The 18,322-nt window shown below is 44.8% G+C and overlaps 1 protein-coding gene across 4 annotated transcripts in view; it reads right to left on the bottom strand.

The window, feature by feature from the left end:
- GDPD5 (glycerophosphodiester phosphodiesterase domain containing 5) overlaps positions 1 to 18,322 on the bottom strand; it is a 362,654-nt gene that overhangs the window by 75,317 nt on the left and 269,015 nt on the right. For all 4 annotated transcript variants that reach the window (XM_082246656.1, XM_082246659.1, XM_082246657.1 and 1 more), the window contains exons 4-6: positions 8,064 to 8,157; positions 2,425 to 2,484; positions 1,170 to 1,268 (exon numbers count right to left, since the gene is read on the bottom strand). In XM_082246656.1, the coding sequence (XP_082102782.1) occupies positions 1,170 to 1,268; positions 2,425 to 2,484; positions 8,064 to 8,157 (253 nt within the window). The remainder of the gene's footprint in view (positions 1 to 1,169; positions 1,269 to 2,424; positions 2,485 to 8,063; positions 8,158 to 18,322) is intronic.

Genomic DNA, 18,322 nt, shown 5'->3' with positions numbered 1-18,322 from the left:
AGCCGACGGGAGGGAGCGACGCCTCGCTCCTCCAGCCGACGGGAGGGGGGACTGACGCCTCGCTCCTCCAGCCGACGGGGGGGGGGACTGACGCCTCGCTCCTCCAACCGAGGGGGGGGAGTGACGCCTCGCTCCTCCAACCGAGGGGGGGGAGTGACGCCTCGCTCCTCCAACCGAGGGGGGGGAGTGACGCCTCGCTCCTCCAACCGAGGGGGGGGAGTGACGCCTCGCTCCTCCAACCGAGGGGGGGGGGAGTGACGCCTCGCTCCTCCAGCCGAGGGGGGGGGGGGGGGGAGTGACGCCTCGCTCCTCCAGCCGACGGTGGGAGTGACGCCTCGCTCCTCCAGCCGACGGTGGGAGTGACGCCTCGCTCCTCCAGCCGACGGGGGGAGTGACGCCTCGCTCCTCCAGCCGACGGGGGGAGTGACGCCTCGCTCCTCCAGCCGACGGGGGGAGTGACGCCTCGCTCCTCCAGCCGACGGGGGGAGTGACGCCTCGCTCCTCCAGCCGACGGGGGGAGTGACGCCTCGCTCCTCCAGCCGACGGGGGGAGTGACGCCTCGCTCCTCCAGCCGACGGGGGGAGTGACGCCTCGCTCCTCCAGCCGACGGGGGGAGGGACGCCTCGCTCATCAAGCCGACGGGGGAGTGACGACTCACTCATCAAGCCGACGAGGGAGTGACGCCTCACTCATCCAGTCAGCGAGCAAGCGACAAGTGCAAGCAGGTCAGCGTTCTCACTGCTCATTTTAACTATCTTGCTCCTAGTGAGTTGTTTGCCATCAACGGGGCCAATAATGTGATATATAAAAAAAAAAAAATAATAATAAAAGCTTTAACTGTCCCCTTTATATATTATTATACCCAGTTAAGAAAAACAGCCAACATGTTTCAGGGGGGCCCTGTTGCTTCCTGAATGCCTGCTCACTTTTTTTTATCTTTAATGGCACTATAGCACATCAACCATGGTTGTGGCATGAACCCATTGACTTGAGTGGGTGAGTGTACCATGCCTGTCAACTCCAGGCACTGTGCAAAATTTTCTGTGGCCACAACACAATGTATGTAGGTGGGGTCAGGGGGCAGTAAAACTGTTTTACCACCCCTAGCCGCCTGTGTGAAAGAGGCCTAAAAGTTCCTTCCCTGATAGGATTATCAAGTAACAAGTTACCTGGAAGGAAATTATTAGAACGCTCCATTCTTCTTCCCACATTTGTTCTATGGACGACATAGCTACAACTGTAGCAATCAGAACAGCAGCAAGGAAAGCCTGAAAAAAAGAGAAGAAATACACTTTTAAGGAGTTAGTCCATCTGACCGATACATTTTATTTATATCCTGGAGGGTCCCTGGGCTTTTTAGAACTGTTCCACAGTCCTGCATTTTAGGTGTGGAGAGTTGTAGGTATGTTTTAGGCTCATTTTTGATGGGTTACTATTCATTCCTAAAAAAGGTGAGTTTTGCTCACCAAAACATCAATAGTCATGAAAACCTGAGGCCCTAACTTTTCTCCACTCAATACAAAAGCAAAATAAGATGGGATTTAGTCCCCATTCACCCCAGCGCGACTTGTCAGGCAACTGGGTCGCCTGCCATTGATTAGCACAGGACCCGTTCTAATAGGAGCGACACAAGTCGCTCCGACTTAGAAAAAGGGTCCTGTACTACTTTGGGGCGACCTGGAGGCGACCTGCATTGACTTCAATGATATGAAGTCCGTGCATGTAGCGCCGAGGTCGCCCCAGCAAGTAGCGTCGCCCCTGTGTAAACGGGGTCTAAAAGGTATTTGAAACACTTTTATTTTGTACTAAAAGGTCCACTATAAGAAGAAAACAGAACTAATTGTTTCTATCACAAGCAAGTTATCCATGTTGTATTAGACTATATGGCACTTAATGGCCAAAGGGTTCAGATCATCACACCTGTATGAGCTTGTTAGATACCAAATCATGGCCATGACCTTGTAGCTTTAAACAGCTTCTTCTCTTGTGGGAAGACTTTCCACAAGATTTGGAGGGTGTCTGAAAATGTTTGTCTATTCAGAAGAACTATTGTGAGGTTGGGTACTGATGTTGCATGAGAAGACCTAGCTAGTTCTCAATCAGTTTTGCAATTCATCCCAAAGATGTTCAGAAGGGTTGAAGGCCAGGGCTCTGTACAGGACTCAAGTTCCTCCACACCAAATACATCAACCATCTATTTATGGAGCTGGCTTTTTATACAGAGACACAGTCATACTGGAAAGGAAATAATCTTCCTTAAACCTCAAGTATGCAATTGTCTGAAATGGCTTAGTATGCTGTAGCATTAACAGAACCCTTCACTAGAACTCCTAGAACTTAATCATTTGGAGGAGGACCACAAACCTTTGACTAAATAGTGTATCAATAGAAATATTACAACTCCCTCCAAGCCTATGTAGTCACCTTGTGAAGCCAGTGTATGTTCATTTGCTGTCCCACAGCGATGTGGCATAGTGCTAATATCTGCCAAAAAAATAAAAAATTAAAATAGAAAGTGAGCAAATCAACAAATGGCAAGTTCATGCAAAACTTAAATCTGCTATAACCATAAAATAACAATCTCATAAAATTCCCATAGACAACAATCTTCCTAATAAGATATGAAATTGGAGGATTATTGAAAAAAATAAATAAATAAATAAATCTTGTTCAGTTCAAACTGAGCATATCTTGAATAAGCATAAACAGGCAGCTAAAGTTACATACGGATCTTAACTAATCTTTCTGTAAAGGCTACGTTTATCTTCCTATGCCTAACTGGCCCCTCTATTGGCAAGCCCACCCATCAAAGTACCAATAAATAGGTAGTAGAAGCTCACCCATCATATAAAAGGACCAATGGGTAGGTGCTATTAAAGTGCAAGTAAACCCTGCTATAATTTTAAGCCAAGGAAGCAGCAATCTTAGCCTCTGTTTGATCTCCCACAGCCATGATGCGGTACGTGATCAGTGATGACACCAGCCATTTGATGGTTTGACAGTTTGGTTGAGAGCACAACCAATGTGATAGTGTTCCAACTTCCCAGCATGCCGGGAATGTAACGTTTTTTTTTTTTAAACGGATGAATCGATGGGTTTAGTTCTGGTTCAGGCCCCTAAAAGTTGTGCGATTTTGCCAGGACTTGAAGCAATGCCTGTGTAATCTTGAGGTCAATGGACCTCAAAAAAGCATCAAAGTCGGACCAAAGCAGTGCAGGGACTACTTTGAATAAGTAATATATGAACGGTACTCATTGGAAATCATGACTTTGCAGTCCCAAGTCGCACACGTGTGAAAGGGGCCTTTGGCAGAGCCAAGCAGATGTAAAGCCATCAATTTAACAGTCTAAAAAAAAGTTACATTTCCGGGACGTGTTGGGAATGCTAACCGCTACCGTTGCTCTCAACCAAACTGTCAAACCATCCAATGGCTGGTGTCATAACTGATCACATGTGAAGCATCATGGCAGTTGAAGATCAGAGGCCAAGATGACAGCTTTCTTAGGGGGGTTTTACTTCCACTTGAACTTTTCAAAGAGAACTCCACATAACTTCAGCTACCTAGATTTGTTGATCTACTTCTTGTTTTCACACATTTTTAGCCAAAGGTCCCTCAGCTAATGTATTATTTTACAGTACTTCAGGGCAGGGCTGCAGAGTAAGCTCTGAGGCTCTGAGGAAGAGGCAAGGCCTCGAAACGCGTCAGTCTTCCGTCTACATGTGACATTCGGACATTTTTATTTTTGATGCTGTTCGTTGGAATCTATATGCTGACCTATCATGCATGTTTGTGAGTAGCTGATTTTAAACTATTTTATTAAAAAGCTTGCTGAGGATAACGCGCTAGGCTGGTGCGCCCTTTCTTTGTGTTTGTTTTACTGCAGAGTAAGCTACTGGATTGTTTTACAATTACAGAGATAATGCCTGCGATTGAGAAAAACCAGCATTTTCAACTTCGATCATTCAGAAAATAAGGAGATTAGCAGTGATTTAAAAAGATGAGAGGTCATCAGCAATAGAGAAATATCAGGACGAACATTACAGAAAATCAAGGTAGGTGCCCTTTAAATGAACCTTGCATTTTCAGCATTTATTAGGTGGCCCCACATTCCCACAAAAAAATAAAAAATAAAAGCTAGGTTAAAAAGGAAAAAAAAATATCAAAATGAAAAAATTAACCCTGATTTCCAGTACACTCACCTGGGGCGAAAATGACATCAATGACCCTTCTCCCGAGTATAAAAATTAGCTCCTGCAAAAATTAGGAGTTTAGTCTCATGGGATTTGGGGGTTCTTCTGTGCTACCCAGGAAAAGGCCCAATGTCATCACCCTTACTGACAGGAAGCAGCCGGACTCTGGGATACAAGGCAACCCCCCCCCCCCCCTTAAGGCATCTTCCACACTGCTACCGATAAATGCAGCTTTTTAGGGATACAGGCATTTCGTTTTTTTTTTTACCAACGTAAATGCAGATCATGGTTTTAAACGTGCCTGTACCAAAAGGTGCGAGAACATGCGCTGCATATACTGTAGATCAGTTAAAAAAAAAAAAATACAGAGATCTGTATTGCCGGTCAGTATTTTTACGCACAAATACAAGCATACGCCACACTCTCCTGAAGAAAAAAAAAAGATGAAAGATTTTGATGCAGGTGTACGCATGCTCGCAAATACGTGCAAGTACTATACAGTAGTGATCGACCAATATCGTTTTTTCATTGCCAATACCGATATTTTGGTCATCGTGTATCGGTGTCGACCAATATTTTCGTACATTTTTATTTTTTTTTTAACTTGACAGGTACTCTTGTGGAGGGATCTGGGGGTCTAAAAGACCCCAAACCCCACCTCTGCACTTAAAGGCATTCAAATCTAGCGCTAGACAGTACCCGGAAGTGATGTCATGACATCACTTCCGGGTTTCTGCATGGAGACCCGATCAGAGCCAAATGCGGCTGTGATCAGGTCTTCAGGCAGCCGTGCAAGCTGGTTGCCCCGATCTCCTGGTGGGACGGAAGACCCGGGCGAGCCAAGGAAGGTGGCAGGAGGGGGGGGACGTCCCCTTCCCGCTCCTTGTAATGACATCCGAGCGGCTTCTCAGCCGGTTGCCATTACAAGACAGCCAATCGTCAGCTATGGACGATGGTATCGGGGTGATGCCTCTAGCTGCAGGCATCACTCTGGTACAAGCAGTTTCTGAAATATTGGTAATATCGGCCACCTTGGTGGCCGAATACGATATATCAGGGAAAGTGCACATCGGCCCACGATTTATCAGCTTTGCCGATAATCGGTCGATCCCTACTATACAGCCCATCCTCGTGTTTTTTCTGCCAGGAATGTCTGGTGTCATGCATCAGTACTGTGTGCAAGTACTCTATAAATGTAAACATGTTTGGATGCGCAAAATATCCACTATAAATGTATATACTGACTTATCTTCAAAGTTTCATTAACACTTTTACCAAATCAGAATCCAGCGGTTGAGGCTTGTAGCTAGTTTTTTCAAGAATCAGAAAGCAGGTTTTTGTTTTTTTTTTAAATATTGACCTTTAAATAATCTTCCCAGGGCCCGAACCTGCACTAGCAGAGCTTTAAGCTGATGCAATCTCTCTATATGACCCCTCCGTTATCCCATGAATATTTAAAAGCTTGTTGATGGATCACAGTAATAAAAAATGCGTTTAGCGAATGTTTAATCCCAGCCCACCGATAAAGCTCTAGGAGCAAATAAAGCAGTGTAATTACAGCAGAACATTGTTGGGCGCATAAAAACCACCTAACATTAAGTGGACACAAAGGTGACCGATGCAAATAAGAACATATGTAATTAAGAATAAACTGGCATTTTCAAAGGGAAGCCGGCAATTATGAACAAAGCTGCTCTGCCGCTTAGCATGGCCTTTCCTTTCCCAACTTCAGCCATTAAATATGTTTTGCACCCTGTTGCTCCCAGTCAGACCAAGTTCCCTCTCTAAAACGCCAAGTCTGAAGAACATGGTGAAGAATAACCTTACAAAGTTTTCAATAGATTTGTTTAAAACCCTTAAAGAGTATTTATATTCAAAACTGTTTTTGGTTTTGTATAGAGAAGGGTTATATCACCTTTATAGATCACTTTTCTTCTCGTCTTAGAAATATAAGCGCAAGGATCCAAGAGGTATCTGCACAGACCTTTACTGGTGTTCTAAGATGCCCCTGAACCTTAAAAGAGCTGGGGGCCCTCTATTATGTAAACACAGACTTCTTGCCTTCTTCTTTCCACCTTATTACAGATAAGTAAACCCCTTCAAGTCAACAGACTGCTAATGAGGAGTTGTCAGGTTAAATAATCAAAGTCTTTGATTAGGTCATCATTTAGATTATACAGCAATGCAAATTTTTGGTCTACCTTGGGATTTCGAAAAAAATAAAAAAAATAAACTTTTTAAGGGTGTGTGCAGGCACCTCTGGAGTAGTTGTAATAAACATGAATTTTACCGCATTTTACATTCCCACCCCCAGTACCCTTAAACTTTTATGATGGGAAAAATTAAAAATACAGAATCACCTGCTCAACATATTAAACACTGTTGAGCAGCGGTCCATTGTTCAGGTGTCAGTGCCTATGTCCCACGTCACCATCTTGGTCCTTTTCTGCTGGCTTCAGGCACCTAGCACCCCCAACGATGTAGCATCTCTGTCCCGGGGGAGTTTGGTGAATGGGCTCATGCAGCCTCCTGGGATATGGGATGAGGGCATCACAGGGGGCTGCGGGAGAACAGCAGCGCGGGGGCCAGAACGGCAGCAGAGGTCGGGGTCACTATTTTTAATGTAGGGCCGAGGTGTAGAGCAAGGTTTTTTTGCAGAGTCAAGTTCCTGCTTTAAAGTGTTGCTAAACCCACAACAGTAAAATCAGTCTGTATATTGTATTATTTATTTTGGGTATTTATATAGCGCCGTCAATATGCACTGTACATTCACATCAGTCCCTACCTTCAAGGAGCTTACAATCTAGGGTCCCTAACTCGCATTCACACATACACATAGTAGGGCAAATTTAGACAGGAGCCAATTAACCTACTATCATGTCTTTGGAGTGTGAGAGGAAACCAGAGTACCCGGAGGAAACCCACACAGGCACAGGGAGAACATGCAAACTCCAGGCAGGTAGTGTCAGGGCTGGGATATATGCAGTACTGCATGCTTATAATACTCCCTGTGAAACCTAAGGGGCTAATCCTCTGCATTGTCTTCTCTGATCCTCCCTTCTTTTACGGTCTCCAATCCAACTCATGATAAAACAGAGCCTTGGAGCCACTGTGCACATGGCTGGGTTTGGTGTGTATTGCTAGAGAGTTTTTTCTTTTCTTTTGGAGGGTGCCTGTGATCAGCACAGGGCCAATCAACACTGTCCAATATATATATATATATATATATATATATACATATACATACACACACACATATATATATATATCTATACATACATATACACACACACACAGTGGGGGAAACCATTTTTGATTCCCTGCAGATTTTTTTAAGTTTGCAAAAGAAATGAGGGGTCTAACAATTTTAGAGGCACATTTATGGTGTCAAATCAGTGGACAGTGTAGCTTCCCAACATAGTATGTATGAGTTGAGCCCCTGATGATGTCCTAAAGAACGAAACACGCTGGAACCGGTTCTTAATATTGGAGGTTGCTGGATTTTTCCCCTTCGTTGGGATAACACAGTGGAAGGTCTAGTCTCTCTCCATCACTGCAGTTTTTCCTAAAATATGAAACAATAACTACATATATTGTTCTTCCTGCTAGCTGCTAAAAACTTATACTAGCGTGGACTGCATATAATTAGAATACCTTTGTATGGTACAAAGAATAAAGAGGTTGATAAATATTCAAATACATTTACCACAGGAACTGGCTGCTACATACATATACAACCACATTATTGGCAGATCTGATATACAATGGCCATCTTCTTTTTCTACACCTGACCCAGTAGGACACTCAGCCGGTCATCTAATCACCAAACAGTCACAGAGCCCCCAGACCCCATTCTGTGTGTAGTGACTCACCAAGAGTGCTGTAATATAAGTAAATCCTGCAGCAGTAGTGACAAGGATTGGAATGGACCAGTCATCCCAGTGTCCTGTTCTATTGTATAAAAACCTGTAAAATAAGAAGATGATTAACTTTGATAACCAAATATTCTGAATATTTGAGAGTACAATTTTTGTATTGAGTATTTTAAAAATAAACATATTTAATTACAAGGTACATCCACAGCACTGTTTGCACAACGAATAATAGGCTTTATAATAAAGTCCAGCACTGCCTGCACACATTTTATCAGATTGTGCTAAACTCCAGAATTTCTTTTTTTTTTTTTTTTACTTAAAGGAGCAGGGAAGACTATAGACTAGAGATAGGATTGGGCGTCTTCCAAATTGATCTCTATCCGTACAATCAAATTGTGTGTGAGTTTATTTAACCAATCAGCTGTGGACTGGGTCATTATCCCGTCCCACAGCACACAAAGGAGTGGGATGCGGATAACATCAGTGTCCTTATATGGACATGTGCCCACATTTACATATGACCTGGGCCGCAGCTGATTGGTTTAACTAAAATAAAAAAAATAAATAAAAAAAAGCACAATTTGATTGAGATTAAAGGACACCCAAGCTCATCTCTAGTAAGGACCGCTCTCTAAGGTCGGTAAGTTCTTCTCGGGGAGATTGTTCCTGGTGACAAAATTTTCACCCAAAGGGGACACAAATGTAGGAACATAAACCCCCAATGAATTGGGACTAAGAGAGATAAAACACGTAGTAAACTTGTTGTAAAAAGAGTTACATTAGTCATTATTCACATCAATAACAATAAGTCAATTTATAACAAAACAAAGTTTAAAGGCTGTTTTTCTTTCATATGCAGATCGACTGTACTGCCATTATCTTACACTTACAAAATGGTCACATGAAGTTGTTGTACAAAGTTATCATAAAGATACCCGATGCGTTTCAGAGTCAAATCGATCCTTCGTCAGGGATATTATTACAAAGAGTGCAGCACAATCTATAGAACATTAAAAAAAAAAAAAACACATTTTGTAACGCTTGTAATACAATGGCAGTACAGTCGATCTGCACAAGAAAAAACAGCCGTTAAACTTTTTATATATTATTTTGTTATTGATGTGAATAATGACTAAAGTAACTTTTTACAACAAGTTTAGTACATGTTTTATCTCTGCCCTTAAAGCGATAGTAAAGCTATTTTTTTTTTTTTACGTTATACGTATCTGCTCTGTGTAATGGTTTTGCACAGAGTAGCTCGGATCTTCCTCTTCTCTGGTCCCACGCTGGCACTCCTGGCTTCTCCCTCCTGCCGGGTGCCCCTACAGCAAGCAGCTTGCTCCCGACCCCGAGAAGCAGCACACTGATGAGCTCTTCTCTGTCATTCTGCTCTCTCTTCCTATCAGCATGTTTGTTGTAATTAAATAAACACTGCAGCACAACTGATGAACTAGTAGTGCTGCTCCTTCCTACCCCAGTCTTAGCCGTGCTGTACAGAAAGTGATAAATCATTCAGGCATGGACTACATTCATGTCTTTTATATCTACAGAGTTTTGAAGCGCCTACTGACTTTGGGTAGCACCCAACTGTGCATGCAAAATCCAGCTGTTGACTTTGCAGGTTTGTGCCTTAGGAGAGGGGGAATTGCCATGCGTCACAACAGAAAACAATGGCAACTGAGCATATAATTTATTCTTGGTTGTTCTCCTGAGCAAGCTCCAGCAGGAGACATCAGATGAAGCCAACAGATATACAATGTTCCCTGATCTGATCCTAGGTGGCTGGACCAGGCAAATTATGTTGAAGGGACTTGTACACAGACTTGCTAGGCCGATACAGCTTACCTATAACCATAGCAGTGACACTATCTCCTAGTCAAATGGAAAATCTAAAATTTGACACTTGTCCCCTGAACGAGAGATGAGGAAAAATCTTCTGGTGACAACTCTCATTGTCTTTTTCCCTTTAAAAAGTTTTATACTAACGTTCGGTTTTATTTCTTGAACAAGGAAGTGAAGGGAAATGTCCACAAATGGACGCAGACAGCAAAAAATAAACTGATAGGAGGTTCCCCCTTCTGCCTCCCCAATACAAAAAAAAAGGGCTTTACGATATATTCAGTATACACACACACGAAAAAATGTGGCTTTTTTTTATTTATTTGAATAAAGTGTGGAAGGGCGAGGATCGCTGTCGGATTTCAATTTACTTCCTTTTTTTTTTTATCTCTGGGGACAGAAAATGCAGGGAAATCTCACTCAATGGGGACACAGAAAGAGGTTCTAACCATTCCCTACTGCATTGTAGCACCCGTCTAGACAGGTTACTAGGTATATTTTGTTTTCGGCTCCTCTGTAGTCAGTGAAGGAATGTTGATTGCCTTTGGCTGTTCTTGTTTTTTTACAGGCTGCAGGTTTGATTGCTCTTCCCTGCCTTCTAGAAAACAGTGTTGCTCTGGAACATAGGTGTGGAGCAAGCCAAATAGGCAGCATGAATATTTATACTGTCTTACCCAATGTCTGGGAGAAAGGGCCCAGATGGTGGCTGGGACTGGGTATAAATAGTGTGAATTGCAGAACAGCGATGGCTTCCTGCAAGGGGGTGGAGGGGTGGCTATCCCCTACCCTGAGCCATCCTACTCAAATTGTAGCTGGGGGGGGGGGGCTATTCTCAAGTCATCTCCTGGAGCCAATCTGGAACTCTGCTCAATAACCCTGTCAAAGGAGTTGCTGGAGGGTGTGAACGAGTCTGGATAACCTCTCCCTGACTGGAATATGTTCTGCAGTACTGGAAGGAGGCACCCATCTACTCAAGGGACACTGAGTACTGATCTGACATGGGGAATATTATGACCGTTAGCAGAGATCTGTTCTTTAGTGAACAAGCCAGTAGTTGTTCTAAGGGGAGACTGCCCCTATAGGTTATAATTCCTGGCTTAACTGTTTGACTCAAGCCTTTAAAACTATTTGTACTATTCGAAGAAGTGCAGCTATAGTGAAGAGTGTTCGAATTGTACTGGATATCCCATAAAACTTCCCTAGACCCTATGCAAGTTCCCAACAATAAATTTATATATATATATATATATATATATATATATATATATAAAAAAAAAATAGATACACACACCCACACGTACATAGAAACAAAAAAAAAATAAAAAATTATATATATATATATACATACACACACATATACACACACACACATACACATATATATATATATATATATATATATATATATATATATGAAATATATATATATATATACACACACGAAAAAAAAAATTATATATATATATATATATATATATATATATATATATATATATATATATATATATATATATACACACAAAAAAATATATTATATATATATATACACACACACACACACACACACACAGTACATCCAGAAAGCATTCACAGTGCTTCACTTTTTCACATTTTATGTTATAGCCTTATTCCAAAATGGGTTCAATTCACTATTTACCTCAAAATTCATACAAATCATACCCCATAATGACAACGTGAAAGAAGTTTGTTTGAAATCTTTGCAATTTCTTTCAAAAGAAAAAAAAAAAACAACACATGTTGTACATAAGTATTCACAGCCTTTGCTTTGCCCACCTGGAATTTGCCAAAAGGCACCGGAAGGACTCTTACAACATGAGAAACAAAATTTTCTGGACTGATGAAACCAGGATTGAACTCTGGCCTGAATGGCAAGAGTCATGTCTGGAGAAACCATGCGCCGCTCATCACCTGGCCAATACCATCACTACAGTGAAGTATAATACTGGTGGCAGCATCATGTTGTGGGCATGTTTTTCAGTGGCAGGAACTGGGAGACTAGTCAGGATCGAGGGAAAGATGAATGCAGCAATGTACAGAGACAACCTTGATGAAAACCTGATCCAGAACGCTCTGGACCTCAGACTGGGGTGAAGGTTCATCTTCCAACAGGTCAACGACTCTAAGCACACAGCCATAACAACAAGAGTGGCTTAGGGACAACTCTGTGAATGTCCTTGAGTAACCCAACCAGAGCCCAGACTTGAACCCGATTGAACATCTCTGGAGAGATCTGAAAATGGCTGTGCACCAACGCTCCCCATCCAACCTGATGGAGCTTGAGAGGTCCTGCAAAGAAAAAAATGTAAGAAACTGCCCAAAAATAGGTGTGCCAAGCTTGTAGCATCATACTCAAAAAGACTTGAGGCTGTAATTGGTGCCAAAGGTGCTTCAACAAAGTATTGAGCAAAGGCTGTATATGGGATTTTTTATTTTTATTAATTTGCAAAGATTTCAAAACAAACTTCTTTGAGGGGCGTGGCGTACGGCGCGGCGGATGGCAGCACTGCTCTGAAGCTCCGCTCGGCCACCCGGGACTTCAGCCCTCAACGACCTACGGGAAGACACGAATTGCGGTCTAATAGCCTCTGCCGCTTCTCCTCACCTCGCTGATGGCGAAGGGGAAGAAACACTTCCACCAGCACACCAAAATGGATGGATTTCTCCTCTCCAACATGCCAGGCCTCCAACAACATGGCGCCGGCTGGCAGCCGCGGCCTCCAGCACACAGTGCGGATCGGCGGGACGGACACTCACCACCATTAAGGCAAGTGGCTAACCCCGATAGCGGGAATTCATCAGGCTCCTCCACGCCTCCCTCACCCTCATCAAGAAGCCCGGTCAAGCAGAAGCAGAGGCGAGGGCCCTCTCCCCCCCACTCCATCCCTGCTGAGCAGATGGATCACGGCCAGTCTCCCACCACACCGCAACCACAGGCCTTCCATGCAGCTGATCCTTTTGCGGCCTTTCCTGTGGGAGACCACCCAATATCGGCAACTTTACTGAAGGATATGATGCACTCCCTATGGTCCTCCCTCCATACGGACATGGTCCAAGGACTGACCCAGACTAGGAGGGAGATTCATCAGCTAGGGGAGAGGGTAGACTCGGTGGAGAGGTCTATGGATAAGTGTACACTGTCCCTCAACACCTTAGTGGCAGCTCATAATGGGCATGCTGAAGACATCTCTTGGCTAAAGGACAAAGTCGCTGACCTTGAGGATAGGTCGCGACGAAATAACCTCAAGCTCAGGGGGGTGCCGGAGTCGGTTCAACCCCAAAGCCTGGAGAAATACGCCAAGGACCTGTTTGCAGCGTTGGTGCCTTCCCTGTCCCCCTCTGACCTGACCATTGACAGGATCCATAGGATCCCAAAACCCGGATTCATCGCACAAGACCTGCCCCGTGATGTTCTCCTGAGAGTCCATTTTTTCCAGGCTAAAGATAAAATACTTATGGCCTCGAGACAACTGCAAGCAATGCCTGGAGAACACCCACAAATTCAGATCCTTCCTGACCTAACCCGGCATACTCTCCAGAAACGCAGGAACCTGGCTACGGTTACTAAGGCTCTCAGGAACCACCACATTCCACACAAGTGGAAACACCCGGCACTTTTAACCATCACCCATAACGGCTCTACGGTCACTATTTCTACCATAGAGGAGGGAATGGCACTCCTGCGCCGCTGGGGGATCGTCATGGATGCACCGCCTTCACATGGAGCCTCATCTCATCTTTTCCCCGTGCCCATTCAAGGGGATTGGCAAGTGATCTCCCGGAAACGCTCCAACTCTAGGCAGGGTTCGAGTAGCAGCGAAAGTGTCTCCCTGCAGTGTTCTTCACAGTCCCAGGCCTAGGATGTGAATACTCCCTATGGCCCTTCTCTCCTGGTTGCAGGTATGTCCTGCTGTTAGACTTTTTTTTATGTCTTTTTTTGTGCTAATTTCCATTGTTGGATCCCTCCCCTTCCTTGGTTCTGGTTCCGATACGAAACTGTTCCCCTTGGAGTTTTGCCCCTTTGATGAGTCATGCAACTTCAGCTTCTCCTTTTTCTTTCTTGCTTGTCTTGCTACCATCCAGTACATCCGTACTTGTCACTTGGAGCCACCATGACTATTAAATTTCTCTCCTTAAATGTTAATGGCCTAAACCATCCGGCCAAGAGGTACTCCCTATGGACTGAATTGTGTAACAGTCGAGCGGATATCGCATCAATTCAAGAGACTCACTTCAAAATCTCTCAACAACCTCGCTTCTCTCACAAACACTTCCCGCACCTTTTTTTTGCCAGCGCCTCTGAGAAGAAACGTGGAGTTCTTATTGCAATCAGAGACACAGTAGCTTTCTCCCTAAAGGTCGAGATCTGTGACCCAGAGGGTCGGTTCCTGATCCTCCGGGGTGACTTCAACAACTTGCCTCTGACTCTTGTAGCGGTATACGCCCCGAACTGTCATCAGCAGCGTTTCCTTCACAGGTTACTTCAAAGAATATCCACAGATATATATGGTAACTTGGTGTTGTTTGGCGACTTTAATGCTGTTGTCGACTCAGCGCTTGACACCTCAGTGCCCGCCCGGGGTCGAAAGCTTTCTCTTGGTCTATTGTTGCACAAGGAGCAGCTGTACGAGGTCTGGAGGTGTCAGCATGGCTCGGAAAGGGATTACTCCCATTACTCCTCCAGACATCGTTCATACTCTCGTATTGACTTAATTCTTACGGATCTTCCTTTGCTGGGTAAGGTCTCCTCTTCGGCCATTAGAAGCATTACGTGGTCAGACCATGCCGCGGTGGAGATAGTGGTGGAGGAGACGGGGCCCAGGGAACGAACATCTATATGGCGTTGTGACGCCAGAGTACTCCAAGATCCCGCTACTGGTAAGGTGATTGCTGAACATATACGTGAGTTCTTTAAATTTAACGCTTCTTCGGTCTCTGATCCTTGGTCGCTTTGGGGAGCGCATAAAGCTTTTGTCAGGGGCATTTGTATACAACAGACTGCCAGACTGCGAAAGGCATATAATCAAAAGCTTGATGCTCTTCTCTCTGAGATCCTTTCCCTGGAAGCCACACACAAAAGTTCTCCCACATCCTCTGTGACCGCAGCTCTGACTCAAAAAAGAGAATCCCTCCGATCTCACTTACTGGAGCGATATGATCGCCATTTGAAGGCGCTTAACCTCCGCTACTATGCCCATGCCAACAAAGCGGGTAAATTCTTAGCGTCCAGGGTTAAACAAAAAAGAGCATGTGCACGTATATCACATCTGACTCATCATAAGACAAGTGCCAAATTGACCCACCCTAAAGACATAGCGAACGAATTCGCAACCTTTTATGGCACACTGTACAATTTGGCACAAGACCCCTCCACAGTACAACCAGACCCTGAAGCCATAAAAACCTTCCTGGACAGGTTGTCCCTGCCCTCTCTCACGGAAGCCCAAGTACAGATCCTTTCCGCTCCATTTACAGAGGAGGAGATCTCTAAGGCAGTCCGCTCCTTGCCTATCGGCAAGTCTCCGGGTCCGGACGGTCTATGCAATGAGTATTATAAGTTATATAATGACACCTTAAGCCCCTACCTTGTTGCAGTGTTCAATCAAGCGGCCCAGAAATCAGCATTCCCCAGTGAAATGCTTAGCGCATATATCACGACCATCCCCAAACCTGGCAAGGACCCCAGCTTCCCTGCCAACTACAGACCAATTTCCCTTCTCAAAAGTGACATTAAAGTCTATGCCAAAGTACTTGCCTCACGACTGCAAACTGTCCTACCTCTTCTGATACACCGTGACCAGATGGGATTTATGCCGGGAAGGCAGACTTCTGACGCCACCAGGCGTATAGTGAATCTGGTCCATGTAGCGGAGAGCACTCAAACGCCTTCTCTGCTCCTCACGTTGGATGCAGAGAAGGGGTTCGATAGGGTCAGTTGGATGTACATGCGTGCGGCCCTGGAGAGGTTTGGATTCACAGGAGGTATACTATCGGCTCTACTGGCACTCTACTCATGCCCTTCGGCCCAAGTCCTCACCTCTGGCACTACCTCGATGCCGTTCGCCATCACCAATGGCACCCGCCAGGGGTGTCCTTTATCTCCGTCCATCTTTAATCTGATGATCGAGCCTCTGGCGGAGGCCATTCGGTCTGACGACTCGGTGGAGGGGTTCTGCCTGGGTGACACGGTCCACAAAGTCAACCTCTTTGCGGACGACATTATAGTAACACTCACGAACCCGACCCGCTCGCTCCCTGCGGTCCACCGCACTTTATTGGCATTTGGAGAGATCTCCTATCATAAAGTAAACACTTCTAAAACCCTGGCGCTTAATATGGGAATCAGCCCGAAAGTAGTGTCCTTGTTAAAATCACTATGCCCCTACCCTTGGACAGAGGTTAGTATCCCTTACCTGGGCCTACATATCACCCCCCGAATCTCTAAACTTCTTCCCGCTAACTTAGATCCCCTTATAAAAAAGCTCAACAGCACCATGGCAGCTATGTCCAAAGTGGAATTGTCCTGGGGGGGAAGAATGGCAGCTTACAAAATGTAAATTTTGCCTCAGGTGCTTTATGTATTTAGGGCGCTTCCAGTCCCTTTTCCCAGGAAATACCTGAAGGCCTTCTCTAGAGGACTGAGAGACTTTATCTGGAGTGGCAAACGAGCGAGAGTTTCTACCTCCACTCTTCAGCTTCCCAAATCCATGGGAGGTGTCAAATTGCCGGATCTTCAAGCGTACTTTTGGTCCACTAGGCTGGACCAACTTAAACATTGGTTTGCTCCTCTCGGTTCCTCTTCTTGGTCCTCTATGGAACGTCACCTGTCTCCCACCGGCGACTTGAGGCAGTTTCTCCTGGGAGACCTTTGGATCCCATGGTCCCTGTCTGGTTTGCCTCCGACTCTTCAGGTCTCTCTGATGGCCTGGAGGAGGTTGGAAGGCGCCCGGGAGACGCAACTGGAGTCTGCCCCGCTTCACTCTTTCTCTCTACCATTGAGTTGCTTAAGAGCATATCTCCCAACCCTTCGGACATCTGATTTGGAGCGCTCGGGTGTTACCGAGATCTCTCACTTTTACGAAAGTGATGCTCTGATCACCCCACGAGCCCTGATGCACAGGTTAAAAGTCCCGTCTACTCTCTTCCTCCAAGTGCTCAGTGTACATAGCTTTCTTAAAAGGCATCCCCCAAGAACTAGCCGGATTCCCCTTAAAGTTTGGAATCACTACAACTCCGTCAGGAAACCAGCCAAGGGTATCTCTATGTTTTATGACATAGTTTACCAAAAACCCAATCTACCCAAGACGTTGTCAATGCAGAGGTGGGAAACTGAGCTGAACCTCCAGTTCACCCCGACTCAGTGGTCCCACGCTCTCTCATATACTTACCAATACTCTCATTGCTCAGCGCATTGGGAAATGATGCTGAAAATTTCCAATAGGTGGTACTACACACCTAGTAGGTTGGCAAAAATTTTCCCAAGCATCCCGGATACCTGTTGGAGAAACTGCGGTCACAGAGGCACACTGGCCCATATCCTTTGGGACTGTCCGTCCCTGACTAGCTTTTGGCACACAGTGTTCAGATGTATAGCTGAATGTACGGGTATTATACGCCCTCATAAGAAGGAACTCGCCCTTTTAAATTTGGGACTGGACAATTATCCGGTCGCCTATAGACAGATGGTGTTACACATTCTACTGGCTTCCAGGGTGCTGATACTACGTCGCTGGAGATCTCTTGATATTCCAAATTTTTCTGAAGTCGTTAAGATTGTTAATGTTAATTTTGCCATGGAGAAGTCCTTAGCTTTCAACTCCTTGTCTTACAAGAAATTCAGGTTAGCCTGGCAGTACTGGAAATACTCCTCCTGAGTTGTTCCTACAGATGGGTGAGTGGGTGGGGACCCCCCTGTGGCAAGTATGTTCCCACTGGGGGTTACGGGGGTGTCCCCTTCCTTCTCCCCAACTCGTAAGTGAGAGGACTGAGGTGGATCCCGATCTGCCCATCAAGTTCTTGATACCTGATAGATATGGTTGTTGAATTTGTATGACAATGTTGGCAGTTGTTTGACCTGATTCTGTTCTCATCTCAGTCGGAACCTTCCTCTCCCCCCCCCCTCCCCCTTCCGTTTTGCGTTTCCTCCCCCCCCCCCCCCCCACCTCCATCCTTTCATTTGGGATATAAAATTGCATTGTACTTGCAAATTGTTGGATTTGTTGACGTGTATCTGTTATGCGTTCATTTTTTCTGTAAGGTCGATTTCTTTAATAAAAAATATTATTCAAAAAAAAAAAAAAAACTTCTTTCACATTGTCATTATGGGGTATTGTTTGTATGAATTTAATCCATTTTAGAATAAGGCTGTAACATAACAAAAACGTGGAAAAAGTGAAGCA

The sequence above is a fragment of the Pelophylax lessonae genome (assembly GCF_965119305.1).
Source record: "Pelophylax lessonae genome assembly, chromosome: 2".
NCBI classification, from domain to species: Eukaryota; Metazoa; Chordata; class Amphibia; order Anura; family Ranidae; genus Pelophylax; species Pelophylax lessonae.
The sequence above is the reverse complement of the archived record's forward strand: the minus strand, read 5'-3'. Positions and strand labels throughout refer to the sequence as shown.